Source organism: Euprymna scolopes, chromosome 8 (assembly GCF_053919585.1).
Source record: "Euprymna scolopes isolate OS-2025 chromosome 8, ASM5391958v1, whole genome shotgun sequence".
NCBI classification, from domain to species: Eukaryota; Metazoa; Mollusca; class Cephalopoda; order Sepiida; family Sepiolidae; genus Euprymna; species Euprymna scolopes.
In genome coordinates, this window is record NC_136489.1 from 51,434,991 (window position 1) to 51,451,391 (window position 16,401).

At 33.0% G+C, this 16,401-nt stretch overlaps 1 protein-coding gene across 3 annotated transcripts in view; it reads right to left on the reverse strand.

The window, feature by feature from the left end:
• Window positions 1-2,188: 2,188 nt before the first annotated feature.
• Window positions 2,189-16,401, reverse strand: part of LOC145283558 (uncharacterized) — an 83,633-nt gene continuing 69,420 nt past the window's right edge. For 2 of the 3 annotated variants that reach the window (XM_080132444.1, XM_080132443.1), the window contains 2 exons: window positions 11,623-12,135; window positions 2,189-4,059 (listed from right to left, as the gene is read on the reverse strand). In XM_080132444.1, the coding sequence (XP_079988570.1) occupies window positions 2,988-4,059; window positions 11,623-12,135 (1,585 nt within the window). In that variant the 3' untranslated portion in view covers window positions 2,189-2,987. The remainder of the gene's footprint in view (window positions 4,060-11,622; window positions 12,136-16,401) is intronic. The other variant, XM_080132445.1, reaches the window with a different exon arrangement.

The window sequence follows — 16,401 nt, forward strand, 5'->3', positions numbered from 1 at the left end:
TTTAACTTGTAATTATTTTTTGGGAATTTCAACTAATTTCAACATAACTATGTGATTGTTTTTTTTTTTTACTTAAAATGCATTTATTTGAAATCGCATAATATTTGCACAAGCACAAAAGATGTGAACAATGTCTTTCTCTTTTCATATTTAGAAAATCTGATAAAAAAATATGATAGAATAAAAATTGGCAGTTTTTTGGGGGGGAGAAGAAGAGTAGAAAAAAAAAATTATTTACAAATATTTTTGAATCATTAACAACTGAATTAAATAAGTTTCACAAACATCTGAAAGGCAGTAAAGAATTTGTTGGTTTTTTTTCTGCAACTGAAAAGCAGATGACAAAGTTGAAAGAATTCCTCGGCCAACTTTTTTGGTTTGATGAATGCAGAAGAAAAAGGGGGGGGTGCTTTCATTGAAATATTGGTACCAAAATTCTTGGAGCGTAAAAAAAAGGGGGGGGGGGAATATTCCAGGAAGACATTCTACACTTAAAGTTGCCTCTTGAAGCAGGGAAGGTTTGTTTATGTGTATGATAATAGAAAAATCTTGCATTTCAAAGAAAGGCTAGATTTCCCTTATGAATTATTAGCATAATGGAAGGGGACATTCTTCCTCCTCCTGCACTTTAATCAATAAGAGTGGAGGAGTAGGGTGGAACAATTCTTGATGTTTGTAACCACCACCTACTTTGCCTCACATAGGAGAAAGAGGAAGAAAGTTTGGGTATTCCTTTTTCTTATATCCTCCTCCTCCTCCTCACTCGTCTACCTCCTCACCATGGTAAGGATGCACCTGAGATTGTGTTAATCAGCATACTTTAGTAATCAACATGTATGCAAAGATACACCCCTCAGTCATCCAGCTCAGCTTTTGAGATCCTTTGGAAATAACTACCCAGAGCATGGCCACTTAGAAGAGAAGATCCTTCTATAAAATGTATCTCCAGTTCAGATGGAAATTCACTGTATAGATATACAAGGTAATCTCTAGAAAAGTGAGAAGAAATTCAAGGAAATTTTATTGCCTCTGACTAATTCACTTGTGATTTGCACGGATTTTGAGCATTTGTGAGTGCATTGTAATATTAGTCATAGAAAAAACGTTATAGTTAGCTAACGTACTTTCTAACTTCCGGCGTGGCTGCTACCATACTGTGGTGACAAGGCAAATCAGTTTCTTCACTTTTATTGTTCTTCAGTATTTATATTGTGAAGTGATTCATTGAGATAAAATATAAAGAAAGGAAATTATTGAAAAGTACACAAAAATTAATAAAATTATACCGATAAAAATACCAGAATTAGTCTGTATTCGCACTTTAAATAACAAAATTAAAAAATAAGTTTTTATTTTATTTGAAATTTTATAAGAAATGTTTATAAAATTATAAAAATGTTTTTATTTTCTTGAATTTAAAAAAAGATTTTTTTTATTCACAATTATATAATAAGTATATGTTTATGAAAGTATAAAAATTAAATTATTGAAATCAAAATAACAAAATTTCAAACATCATAAAAAAAACATTCAATGCAGAATATTCACAAAATTGTTTTAAAAGATTTTCAAAACTGTTTTCAATAATTCAAAAAAAAAAAAAAAAACCTAATTTCAATAATTCTTAATTTAAATAAGACCGTAAAAAAACTTCAATGATTTTTTTTAAATAAAGAGAGATACAGGTGTGAGAGAAAAAAGGCAAAGGAACTGATTTGCCTTTTCATTACTTCCAGTAGCAGCAACATTGGAAGTTAGGAAGTACATTAGCTGACTATAACAAAAAGCCTTTATAAAGCTTATTCTTTGTGAAAATAAAGAAAAAGGTTTATTTGGATGGATGTTAGTAAAAAATAACTGGTACTAGTCATAAAATATACTGGCTAAATTTCCTCCAAAAGTAATAGTATAATAAAGGGGGGGTAAGAAAGGTTGAGTATTTTTTTTTTCTTTTATCTTCCCCCACAACAAAAAGCCCCCCTTGTCTATCTTGTCCCAGACTTTTCTGTATTTTTTATTTTTAATATAGGAGGAATTCATAATATTTTTCAACCTCCTGATCAGTTTTTTAAAAAAAAAAAAGTCTTACTTTTTAAAAATTTTTGGGCTTGTACCTTCATTTACTTCTTTGTGGAGGTCATTTTCTAATCTTTGTTCACAAAAAAATTAAATATAACAAGTATTTTTGACGCCATAATTTGATAAATACACAAAACAACATAGCAACACTCATTGTGTTTTCATATAACAATTAAAATGTTTAATTGAAATTTTAACTATTTGGATTATTCAGATATTATTTTGACAATGTTTCGGCTGATGTAACCTTCAGCCTTCTTCAGGTGCATCTTCTCTAACTCAGGACAACTATACCACATCAACACCTTGTCCAACAGATAAGGGTGTTGAGTGGCAGTCTTATGAAACTTGAAGGTTCAATCCTTACTAGAGGTAATACTAATTAAAAATAATTTTAAAATTATATGACGTCTATCTGGTTATGACTGACAGAATGAGAACAATCAACCCCAATGTATTAAATAAAAGTTTCAGTTCGAAGAAAGTCAGAGGTTACATAGGTCAAATATTGTGAGAATAACATATATGTTAGAATAGTAGTCCAAATAATCAAAATTATTAATCCAGATCAAAAATTTTCAAAGTTGACATTTGTTGTTTTAGTTCTTCATATTTCTTGAATGGTTTTGCTTATGTATCAAAAAAAAGTTTTTTGCTTGTTTCTTTATTACTAAACTTAATATTATCAAAATGTATCTTGAAGAGCCAAAGGGTTTATCAAACTATTTAAAAACATAATGAGCCGGGAGGGGGGGGCATGATCATTGTAAAGACTGATGAAAATGTGGTTTTAAATGCCATTAGTCGCAAGGAGCAAACTTGGTAAAAAGATATGTTGTTGGTGCGAACTTAAATTAAGGAGAGATAGAGCAAGTGTACAACTCCCAACATATAACAAAGTAAAAGATTTATCTTCGTGCCCTTTTTGATAAAGGACTTCTTTCACGTCGGATTTTGCTACTGCTGCTAGCCCCACGTCCTGGTGGACTAGGGGGAGAGGGAGGTTCAGGAGGAGACGGGGGCCGCTGTCTACGCATGCCAAGTAGAGATGAGGAAGTTGGAGGAAGAGACAATAATGATGACCGATGACTGACATCTGAAGTGTCTGGAGACCTTTTTCTGTGGCGCCACTTTGAGGAAGAAACCGCCGCTAAAGATGATGATGACGATGATGAAGAGGAGGAGGAGGATGTCGATTTGTGGGAAGCAAGGTAACGTTCACTACGCCTGTCTCGTATAGGAGACGAAGGAGCCCTCCTTGGGGGGGTGCTTGGACGTCTCAGAGGAGGAGAACTAGGACGTCGCGGAGGTGTGCTTGGACGCCTTAAGGGTGGTGAAGCAGGCCTCCGCGGTGGGGGTGAAGCAGGTCTACGAGGCGGTGGAGAAGCTGGTCTCCGGGGTGGTGGCGAAGCTGGCCTACGAGGCGGGGGTGAAGCTGGCCTACGAGGCGGGGGCGAGCCGAGTCTGCGAGAAGGTGGGCTTGGCCGTCGGGGAGGACTCTGCCACTGTCCAGCCCTATCCAAATCTGGAGCATGTGGCGGGGTTACAGCCCGACCACGCCTTGAGCGCCCACTACTGTGCATAGTCAACACGGGTGATGGTGAACGCCCTGGATTTCGTTTATTTGGAGAGGGGAGGCGACCAGTTGGTGATGCCAGTCGACCAGTCTCCAAATCAGGATAGTATGGTCTACTAGAAGTGGGGACCTCTGGAGTGGGAAGAGGCAATTTGTCAAGCAAGCTAAGCGGTTGACCACCAGGTGATACTGGAATACGTGCATACGGTTCTCTCGCTCGACTAGGTATCATGTCTGCTCCTGGAACATTACGACGGATTTCTTTCTCTGCCACAGGTGAAATAAAATGTGGCTCACCAAAAGCACGGATAGGTGATTTGGGACGGGTTTCCACTGTTGGATACGTAATGTTCCTCTTGTCATAGTGATATCGGTCCTTCACAGGATTCAAAGCATTGTGCACCCTGCAAAGAAAATGGAGAAAAAATACAAACATGGATTAGAAAACAGAAATCATTTCTTGTTAACTGACAAAAATATGTACCCTCGAAACCATGGCATCCTATATTACAAACCACTTGATGTAATGAGCTAACAAGAACAAAAGATGATTATCGCAAAGACTAGAGATGCCTATTGACTTTAGTCTTGAAAAAAACAAGGCTGTAGGTAGGAGGAAAACAGTCAACAGGAAAAGAATTCCACAACCTTGCAGTTCTTGGAAAGAAGCAACTTTAATAAAATGAAGCATTAAAACAGTAAATTGATGATACACCAATAAGTCAAACAAGCTGGAACAAAGGAAACAGGGAATACATCAGACAATTTTGATGAACACGTTATATTAGTATTTATATAAAAGACTAAGATTAACCACATCATGTGTGCAAAAGAGTGGTTGCAGTATAGAAGAAAGGGTGGGCTGTTTCTGCACCTTATCAAGAACAGAGATTCATCATGACAACACAAAGAGCAACAAATTTAATATATAAACTCCCAAGAAAGACCACAAAGTTAAACACACACACACAAATATATATATATATATAACTGACCAGATCTGTAACATTTAAATTACTGAATCATATAGCATATGACATTGATACTTTTTAATAACATTCAATATTCTGAAAGTATTGAAAATGAAATCATTTTAACAGCGAGATTAAACAAATATTATGAACAATATCTGTCTAAATATATACCAATAATAATTAAAAGTAACTAATTTTTAAACTTTCCTGCAGTTTCACAGTAGATCCAATCATCACAAGCATATTATTATCTTATGTCCTTACATAGTTGAATTTAGGCTCAAACTAAGCCAGAAAAAGAGAATATATATATATATATAATTATAAAACTATGGATCTTGTTTGCATCTTGTCTTGGGCAATTCCATCTTTTTAAAAAGGGATGACAGATGAATTTATATTATATATATATATATATATATATATATATATATATAAATAAAACATGCCTGCTTGATTGCTTGTATCTTGTCTTCACTGATCGGACGATTACATCTTTTTAAAAAGGGATGACAGGTGAATATATAACTATTTCATTTACTCACATAAAATTAATATACGAAAGTATAAATTTATGCGTAAACTTTAAGTATTCACTTCAAAAGTGCTCAATACGTAGGTAGAGCTAGTTAGTAAGTTATAAAATATATATGGCGATTAAGCTACACTGAATATTCCGCATTTCATCCACTCTAGGATTCTTCAGGCTTAGGCGCATAAGCCTGAAGAGTCCTAGAGTGGATGAAACGCTGAATATTCAGTGTAACTTAATAGCCATATATATTTTATAACTTACTATATATATATATATATATATATATATATATATATATATATTATTTTTTCTTTTCTTCTTAATTTAGCCTTGCCTTAGCAGTCGAGTTTTAAATTTCTTCCATTTTTTTACGCATATCCTATCTTTCTTTTAATAATATTATTGGAATTTATTCCCTCTCCCTTGCACCAATTTGTGAATTATTCCACGGATTCTCCGCCTTTTGGATTACTTTGAACCATCTTCCAATTACGCGATTCCCTTGGAATTTACTTGTGCGAATGGAAATTTAACTAACTTTCTTGGATTCTGCATTTTTGGATTTTACCGTCATTGGATACTTTATCCTTCACCAGACTATCCATTCACGTGAAATCACTTTTTTCTTCACCCTTTTCCCTCTGCTTCACTTTTTGTTATCAAGTAAGATCTTTGACTTACTTCTAGTTTCATCAAATACTTTTGCAAGCAAAATCCGATCCCACATTTTGCTAAATCCTACCCTCTGATGAAACTTCGTGGATTAAGGACTATCCACTTATTTAGTGTTTACTTTTCAAATTAAATACGTTTTTAACCCTTTTTCAAAGTGTTTTTTAACATATTTTATTAACTACTTGCTCTTAATATATATATATATATATATATATATATATATATGCGTATGGGCGTGGCTAAGAGGCTAAGGAATGAAGGTGGAGACTTGTGTTTAGGTTTTGATTCTAGCTGATGGCACCCAAGTCATATAGATCTCACTACTATATATTAGGTTCAATATAACAGAGAAAGAAAAGAGAGAGTTGGGCATATAAATCTCCATTCACAAAATAACTTCTACAATCTTGCACTGTTTCAATGACAAATCATTTTGGTCGGTCAAATTTATAGAATGCCAAATTGGTTTTAAAAAGTAAACGAAAATTACATTTTAATTTTTAAAAAGCAAAGAACATAGAATCTGTTAAACATTTGAAATCAAATAAAAATTATTTTAATTGACTCAGAAGACTTGCTTCTGTTTAAAACAAAATCTCTTGCAAATAACGATTATAAAATCTAAAACATTTTTGTATAAATCAAACAATATGTAAAGTAATGCATTGAAAAGGTTTAGAAGGAGAAAAAGATGGTTGATAAAGAGAAAAAAGAAAAGGTCTAACAGAAGATACACAAGAAAATTTAAAAGGAGAATTATACAAAGAAAATTTATGAAGAGAAAAAGAAATGATTGTGAAATCTGAAAATCATGTGAAAATTTTAGAATAAATATTTTAAAGCCAAAATGAATCAACTGAAAATAATAAAAGGAAATATTCTCAAATATGTTATGGGAAGGAGTGTTTTGACTTCTTATCCCTATAAATGTTCAATCAGATTAAAAGAGAACCCTAAAGTGTGTGGGGGAGGGAGAAGGGGGTAGAATAAATAGGACACAAGTGATGGTCAACCCTACAATACCAAGGATGAGAATCAAGCACTGTAGAATTTCTTTATGATTCGGTTTCATTTGCTGTTTTGTTTTTGTTTTAAAAGTATGTGAAACTTTTGTTTTAAAAGTATGTGAAAGTTTTGTTTTAAAAGTATGTGAAATTTTTGTTTTAAAAGTATGTGAAACTTTCCCCATATTAAAAGACAAAAGTACAGAAAAGTCTGTATGTAGCACATACCTTTGATGAAATGAAAATATATTGAAAAAATCACGTAAATTGATCAAGTAGTTTTATATTTATAAAGGAAATCTTTTAGATGAGGATTATTTGAACTGCTGTTCTCATCTTGAGTGAAATTTTCACAATGTTTCGGTTGATGTAACCTCCGACTTCTGTCGAACTTGGGAATTTGGACAGAATTTCAAACGGAACCCTTTATTTACTTCACAGGATAGCATGCTCTCATTCCGTTAGCCATGACTGGATAGAGGTCATAAGTAATTCACAATTGTATTTTTCAGTTGCCCACACTGGGAATTGAACTTTCAATCTTCAGGAGAATATCATTTTTATAATTGATTTTTTTCAAGTACTCTAACCATTGCAACACGACTATCCAGTCATGGCTGACTGAACGAGAGCATGCTACCCCCATGAAGTAAATAAAGGGTTCCATTCAAAATTCCTGGGTTCAACAGAAACATTCCAGGGTTCAACAAGATACATTTGAAGAAAGTCAGAGGTTACATCAACCGAAACGCTGTGAAAATGACACTCAAAATGAGAACAGTATTCTGATGAATCCAAATAATATGTTTAAGCACTTGGCAATCTGTAGACATTACAACATAAATCTTGCAAGTTTGAATTACTTAGATATCACCCTTTGTTTGTTTAGATTGTTTTAAAAATGGCGGATAAGATGGCCGCTCTTCATAAAATTTAATTTGATTATTTAAAAATAAAACTACTTGATCAATTTAATTTCTGGAATCTGATCTTTTCATTTTGGCATGATTACATACCATCATACAGATTTTTCTTTTTGTTTTTTTATATCAGGGGAATTATGAACAAGAACAAAATTATCGGAAGGTTTTTTTGCACTTAGCAAACTATTGGAAAATTTCTTTTTAAATATCAGCTTCCTCAGCACACTTTAAAAATCAACCTTTTATTACAAGGAGCATTGTGCTCCCTATTTTATATTTTATTCAAGCCAAAAGGATCAGAGAGAATTGCAACTTGTTTTGGTATGATGACTGAACTTACGCATTCATAACTTGAATGCTTCATTTCTCTGTTGCAGATATTGACAGTGAGATTTTAAGAAAGCAACCTCTGTCATGGACGTGCATCAAAAGCAGAGATATATCAACTTGCATGTGCATTGAAAATGGTGGTTATGTAGAAAAATAAATTCTGGGGCACAAAAGGTCACTCATTTTAATGGTACCACTCCCATTTTTGTACCTCTTCAATATTTTGAGTTTGAAAAAAACAGGTTTTAGTTTTGAAACGACGATTAATTTTTCATTGAATTTGTTTTCATTTTTCAATTAATTTTTCATTGAATTAGCTTTGTACTAACAGAAATAATATATTTTTCATTAAAAAAATTGGTCCTCATCTGTGGATAAAAAGAGAATCAGAAAACTTTTGTTCGGCACCTTCCGGCCTTTCATGTTAATCACCTGAGCGATTTTGACAATAGCACAATCCTTATATTGCATAAGTACTGTCTGATGTGAATATATTTCTCATTTGTTTTAAAGAAATACAAAAAATTTACTGACAAAATCATTCAACTAATTCCCCAAGAACATTGCACTTTTTAAAAATCAATTTAACCACAAAATTAAATCGATAAAGTAAAATAATGAAAAACAAAATTGAGTTCTAGTTCAGAATTCCACTAATAAATAAAAAATCTGCAAAATGTATGTAATGAAATGTAATGCATGATGAAATGAAAAGATCATACTTCCAAAGATTAAATAAATTGATCAAATAGTTTTATTTTCATAAAGAAAATCAATTGTAAGCTATTAATGGGAATTTGTAGGCATTACAACATAAATCTAGTATGAAGTACTACTGTGTGTATTGAGATATTTTCTAAATTGGCTATCAAGACGGTCACTTTTCAGATACTCATAAAATTTGATTTTCTTACTTAAAAATATAACTACTTGATCAACTTATGTGATTTTTGAAATATGATATTTTCGTTTCATCATGGATACATACATCATACAGATTTTGATGTTTTAATATGGGTGGGAATCTGGACAAGAACCCAAAATTTAATTTTTTTTTTTTTAATTCTATTATATTTGGTGCAAAAAAGTTTCACTCAGCACTTGACTTGTCCAGTCTTTACTTTATCATTGTTCAATATGCCGGGAACTTTGGTGATCGTCTCAGCAGTAGGATACATGATTTTAAATGAGCTTCACATGTTGCAGATTTTTGTCTCTGCAATCATCTCAAAGATAATGCTGATCAAAACAATTCTCGGATTCTTCATAAACTGAAGAGTCATCGCAGCTGAAATCACAATTTTGCACGTCATAGGAATTGTTGCGGACAAGTCAGAAATAGTGAAATATTTTCTTGTACCAAATATGGTTGCATTTCAAAAATCTGAGTAATGATTTTGTGGATGGCATTTAAAGGAGAGGGTACAACTATATATATATGGGATTTCGTAGGTTCAATAGCCAACCAATGCTGACGTCATGTGGTAATTTAAAATTGCGAAATGTGTTTTAATAGTTTTTGACACGAAAAAAAACTTGCTTTTGCATCTTCTCTTTTTCAGATAATTTTTTAACGAAATTTTTTGCATTTAACAACAATATGAATAAAAGAAATAAAACAGCAAACGAAAAGGAAGTTTTTACTACGTCTTTTTTATTAAATGGGTTCATCATGAGATTAGTTCATTTGTATAATTTAAATTTAAATTTGGGAGAAACATTTAAATTATTTTTAATTTTTAGTTTTTTAACAATAACATTTTTTTTTTTTTAAAGTAGTTGCAACTTCATTTAACTTGAGAAATAAGACAAGATAAAATGATATAAAATGAAATAATAAACGAAAGTGTAATTATTTCAAAGTAAACATTTTATTTACAAATTTTAATTATGGAATGCTATTCAGCATAGCATTTCAAATTTATTAGGCTCAACTCTCTTGCGCCATATAAATTCCTGCAGATATGAGGGAAAAAGACTGGTAAAAATTATCTGAAAAAAAAAAAAAAAAAAAGACGCAAAAATAATGACTTTTTTTTTTTGCGTAAAAAATTCTTAAAACACCTTTCATTCCGATATTCACATTTCGCAGTTTTTAAATTACCTCAACACATCAGTATCGTTTGACAATGTTGTCTATTCAACCTGCGAAAACTCATATTGCCGTATATATATAATATATAATGATAGCTATGTAATGTAAGTAATGTAATTAATAATCCAACATAATAAAAAAAGGAAAACTAAAAAGTCTTTGAACAATATAGACAAAACATTGATCAACATATAAACAATTTTCTGCTTTTCTTTTTTCATTAGATATAACTTATGAGCAATATACAAGTAAAAAAAAAAGTTAATTTTGGAACTGCTTGTGAAAAAATACGATGCCATTATCCAGTGATGTTCATGACAATCATTGTCCATCTTTAACCAAATATGCATAATCAACCAATCAACATTTCAGAATTTTTAATTTGAATCATTTGAACTAGCATTCTTATCTTGGATGTTATTCTTGCATTTCAGTCAATGTAATTTCCGAGGTGCTTCTTGTCAAACTTCGGAATCTGTACTGAATTTCATAATTGAGCCCTTTATTTTATCCATGAAGGTAATTGCTTTTGTTCCTTAGTATCAATCGCACTGAGGATTGAACCTTCAATCATCAGATAACTGTCGCTAAGAACTGCATGTTATTTAGTACTCTATCCATTGCGTCAGAGGTGCAAATGTTGTGCGAATACCATAGCAAGATGAGAACAGTTGTTCAAATAATACAAATTATCGTTTTACAAAGTTGTTTCATTTTGTGTGCACAATATTTTAGTGATATCCTTTAACATCTATTCTGCTATTTTTTTTTTTTTTAACTTTTAGAAAAAAATGTTTGTTCCTGTCCAGAATTCTACCTCTATTAAAAAATAAAAAAGGATAAAAAAAAATCTGTATGATGTATCTACCTATGATGAAACAAAAATATCATATTCCAAAAATTACTTAAATTGATCAGGCAGCTTTATTTTCATAAAGAAAATCATTTTAAGCAATTAATGGGAATTTGTAGGCATTACAACATAAATCTACTAAGTATGAATTATTGTTGAGTAATCTCCCTTTGTTGTGATATTTTTTTCAAAATGGTAGGCGAGACAGTGACATCTTATATATTCATAAAATTTGATTTTATTTAAAAGAAAACTACTTGATCAATTTACATGATTTTTGGAATATGATATTTTAGTTTCATTATGAGTACATACATCATGCAAATTTTCCTTTTTTTTTTTTTCGGTTTTTAATATAGAAGGAATTCTGAACACAAACCATTTTTTAACAAATATAAACTTTTTATAAGAAATGCTCAATATTTCTTAAATAAAACTCATGACTCAATTTTTTTTATTTTTTTGTAAATTACATTAAAAACATTCACAGGCAAAAAAACAGAGTATAAATTTGACACACAAAGCACAAACATGGTTACACCGATGATTACGAACTACGAAGTACATCAATTCCTCACCTCAAGTTGGTTCCGGCAATAGCAGACAACTTTGCTTTCTGCTTCAACAGCTTGTTCTGAGCAGCAACTAAGTCTGCCCGGACCTTCTCCTTGTCCGTCAAGAACGGCTTTGATTCGTCCCCAGAGGTACCACCCCCACCGCTGCTGGTGCTGCTGCCAGGGCCTCCTCCTCCTCCACTGCCAATACTACCGCCGACATTTCCACCCATGAAATCTGGGGGTTCCCTCATCTTGTGCTTGTCATGGAGTAAAGGTACTCGTGCTGTTGGTAAGGCAGGACGTCCTCTGCATTCCAACGGAGGCGGCGAAGGAGGTGACGATAGTAAGTGATGACGCCGCGTTGAACCAGGCAAATTACTGCTCACCAGATGACCTTTGTAACCAACTCCTCCATCAATTGCACTGCCGCTGCCTGCACCACTGCCGACACTGCTGGCCACGGCACTGACCACAACACCTTCACTGCCACCATAGCGTTGCGAGCCGTGCCGGCGCTCAGACTGGCCATACCGTCTGGAAGACACAAATTCTAACTATAAAAGAAGCTTTAAAACGTTCGTCGGCAGCAAAATAGCGTTTTGTTTTGGGAGAAAACGAGAAAATAATGGCGTTAAAGCAGAATTAGTATAATGCTGTTGGTAAAGAACTTCTATAATCGAATTGTTCCGTATGTGGAAGACTGCATTTCCGGCCTCATATTCTCTTTGATCAGAGGACGACTATGAGAATGCAAAAGTTGGCGAAAAAAAAAATGATTTTATATCAGTTGTAGTTTTAGAAACGAGAAAATGGAATAGCAAGTTTTATAATTTTTTAGATAAGGATTGATAGTTTGTATTATTTGGACTACTATTCTCATCTTGGTGGTTATTTCACGTATCAGTTCAGGTGCATCCTTTTGGATTTGGTATTTACCCTTTATTTTTACAGGGCTAGATTGTTTTCCACCTGTCAGACATGACTGGATACAAGTGGTAATTATTATTCTTAGTTAACCTCACTTTCAACCTCAACGTTTTTGTAAATAAGTTATCTTTAAAGCAAATTGGGAATTATATAAGTAGGATTAATCAACAAAGTGAGGCATTTTAATGAAAGAGTTCAGCATCAATCAAAAATTATCAACAAATTGAATGACAACCGACCCGTAAATGCTTAGGTCTTCATCCCTAAGGCAATAAGTTGACTTTTGTAATCTACATGTAAACAAAAAGTATAAATTTTATAACTATTTGAAAGTTGTAAAAGCATCATTATAATTGTATCATCATTTTGTCAAAATAAAAATGGCTTTCAAACACCAAAGATTCGCGATTTCATCAACTGAAACATTGTGGAACAACCAAGAAGAGAATAATAATTCAGATAATCCAAATTGAAATAGGATTTGCTTTAACATGGTTCAATACTCTAGACCAAAATCTCCAGACAGCCAGACTTCAAACTGACTAAACCCTTGGTTGAGAGTAAAGACCCCACTTTACAGGATAAATGCAAAAGAAAATGTTATTAAGCCGACAAGAGAAAAGAAGAGAAACCAGCAAAGCTAGGATTAAACTTTTCAAATATAAGAATCCATTTTTTTCAGTCCTGTCGATATGAAAATATCATCAGCCAATGTGAATGTTACGGAAGAGAACAAGATAATCCAACAAAACAATCTTCATCAAGATTTTTCAGTCTGAGAAAAAGGAAACATATGGATTTCCCTCTAGAGTTTCCCCCATATTAAAAAACAAAAATAAAGAAAAATCTGTATGATGTATATAACCGTGACGAAACGAAAATATTGTATTCCAAAAATTACGTAAATTTATCAGGTAGTTTTATTTTTATAAAAAGAATCATTTTTAAGCAATTAATGGGAATTTGTAGGCATTACAATATAAATCTTGCAAGTTTGATTTATTGTTATATTATTGTTTTTTGAGGTTGTTTCCAAAATGGCAGGCAAGACAGTCGCTCCTCAGTTATTCATAAAATTTGATTTTCTTACTTAAGAATTAAAACTTCATGAGTTTACGTAATTTTTGGAATACAATATTTTTGTTTCGTCATGAATATGTACATCAAACACATTTTCCTTTATTTTTGTTCTGGGAATTCTGAACAGAAACAAAAAGAAATTTTATGCATCAACCCAAAGATATTTCACAGGATAGTGAATGGTAGGTCTAAAATTTGTAGTTTTTGTCTGTTGACTTGGAACTCTAAAAGTTATAAAAACTTTACATTGCCTGAAACAGATAAAGACGAGTGTTTATTCCCCGATTTTACAGCATTAAGTTTAATTGATGGTCTGAAGCACCCCCCCCCCCATGACAAACCCTCATCTGTTATCAGCAAGTATTACTTTCGATAAGTGTTGTACGCATTTGTATAGCTCAGTGAAGTGTTTTGGATACAATACTTTGGATTCCTCCAAACAGTCACGAAAGCATCAAAATACTGATCAAGTTGAATGTCACTTAATTTTAATGATATGCGAAACAGTGCATCAATGTGATACTGCCATGAAGGGTTCGCTCAAAGTTAAAAATTTGAAACTTTGATTATTCAAACAGTATCAAAATATTATTTGGACGATTTTGACTACTATCCACACAATGTTTCAATTCAATTTTATTGTTAAAAATCAGTAAAATTTGGTAAGCGATTGCTTCTGAATTTTTGAGATGAGGATTGATAAATCATATTATTTGGATTCTTCAGACTACTGTTCTCATCTTGAGTGTTATTTTCACAACTTTTCAGTTGATGTAATCTCCGACCTTCTTAAGGTGTGTCTTGTTGAACTCGAGAATCTGCACAGAAATTTTACCAATTACTTTATCCACTACACCATAGGCCCTTGAGTAGTGGATACAGTACTTGGTAAAATTTAGTTGTAACGTTACACTCTTCTGGAGGTGTAAGGTTCAATCCTCATTGCAGACGACACTTAAAATACAATTGCAAATTACTTCTACTCAGTCATGGCTGACTAAACAAGAGTATATTACCCCTGAGAAAAGAGTTCTGCATGAAATTTTGTGCAGATTCTAGAGTTCAACAAAATACCGGAAGGTTGGAGGTCAATCGATTGAAATAATACTAAAGATGAGAACAGTAGTCCGAAAAATTCAAATAATATGTGGTTAACCTTGCAAAAAGACAGAGGTTATTACATCTATCTACCATCTGAATGTTTGTCCAAAGCGATTTTAAATCTGGATATGGTAGGCATTATCATGGCCTCCTTTGGCAGATGGTTTTAGAAAGCACAAACAACAAAAATGCTGCCTTTCTTTTCTTGAAACAAAATCAATGTAACCCCGACTTTTATGAGGTGCATCTTGTCAAACTCCAGAATAAACCCTTTATTTAATCATCAGGGTTATATTGTTCTTATTCCGAAAGTTATGATCAGGCAGATGTTTTATTTTTAGTTAGTGTCACCTTTAATAAGGATTAAACCTATAGAAGAATGCCACTTTGAGTTGATTGTTACTTAACATCTTATCCATTGCGCCACATCCAGTATTCTACAAGATGTAGTTGAAGATCAGAGATTACAACAGCCAATGTTGTGAGAACCACATTCAAGACGAGAATAATAGTCCAAATAATACAAATTATAAATCCTTATCTAAAAAAAATTCAGAAAAAATTGTATCAAAAGATATTTAACAAATATTGTTAGTAAGAGTTTGAATATTTATTTTGCTTTTTTGTTTTTTATGCCATATCATCAAAGCAATGAATGAGATTGGCCATTACATTAATGATAGCAAAATACAATTTATTAGGTACGATCAAGAAGGAGAAATTAAACTGAAAAACAGCAACAATATCAAGTCTGTTCAAGGATTTGTATAGAAATCGACAGAAACATCCAGTCAGCAGAAGGAGGTATTAAAAGTTGCAAAAGCAAGGCCTCAGGTGTTCTTGATTGGCCGTGCATTATCTGGAAGTCCTGTCTTTCTATCTTAAGAGGGGCTTTTTCAGGGCCACAGTGTACTCTGTTTTGCTTTATAGCTCGAAAGCTTAAACAGCATAATCATTTTGACTCACCAATTCTTATTAGATCATCAAAATTAAGCAACGTTGTACCTGATAGGTGACTATTTGAGAATACCATGTGCTGTATGCAGGAGAACACTGCAAGACCCATAAAATCCTTACCTCATCATCTCCTCTGACTGGGATATACATGCAACTGGGGATTGCTTGTGAATTTGATATTCTCTTGTCACTTTCTCCTTCAGAGGAAACCAGTTCAACCCACAGATTCAACAACAAAAAATATTGCTTGACAGAACATAGACTAGTTGTACTGTTTGACAGTTGGAGGAAACAACAGATCAATCAAGTTTTTTTTGTTTTGTTTTTTTTTTCCATTTTCACCCCAAACAAAACACAGTGCCACTTTGATGTAGGGGCTACTATCGAGGACACAAGTTGCAGGGATACTATGTAGGGAGTTGAGCATCGAGATGTCCATTCACATTACAGTTGAACTTCTGCATGTCAGTACAGTTGGGAAAGCAGGAACCCAGAAGGGAGTTCCAAAATCTAGCAGTTCTGGGGAAGAAACTATTAGAGTAGAAGGTTTTCTTACATCTACTGTGTAGGGGTGGGATTTTGCTGCTTGTCAGGTTTGTCGGGGGTATTTACATCTAAGGGGTACAAGGACTTGTAGTTCCTTGCAGCATTTATCATTATAATACTTGTAGAACAGGCAAAGGGATGGAACATTATGTCGATGGGACAGAGGTTGAAGCTTTGATGAAAGACTAG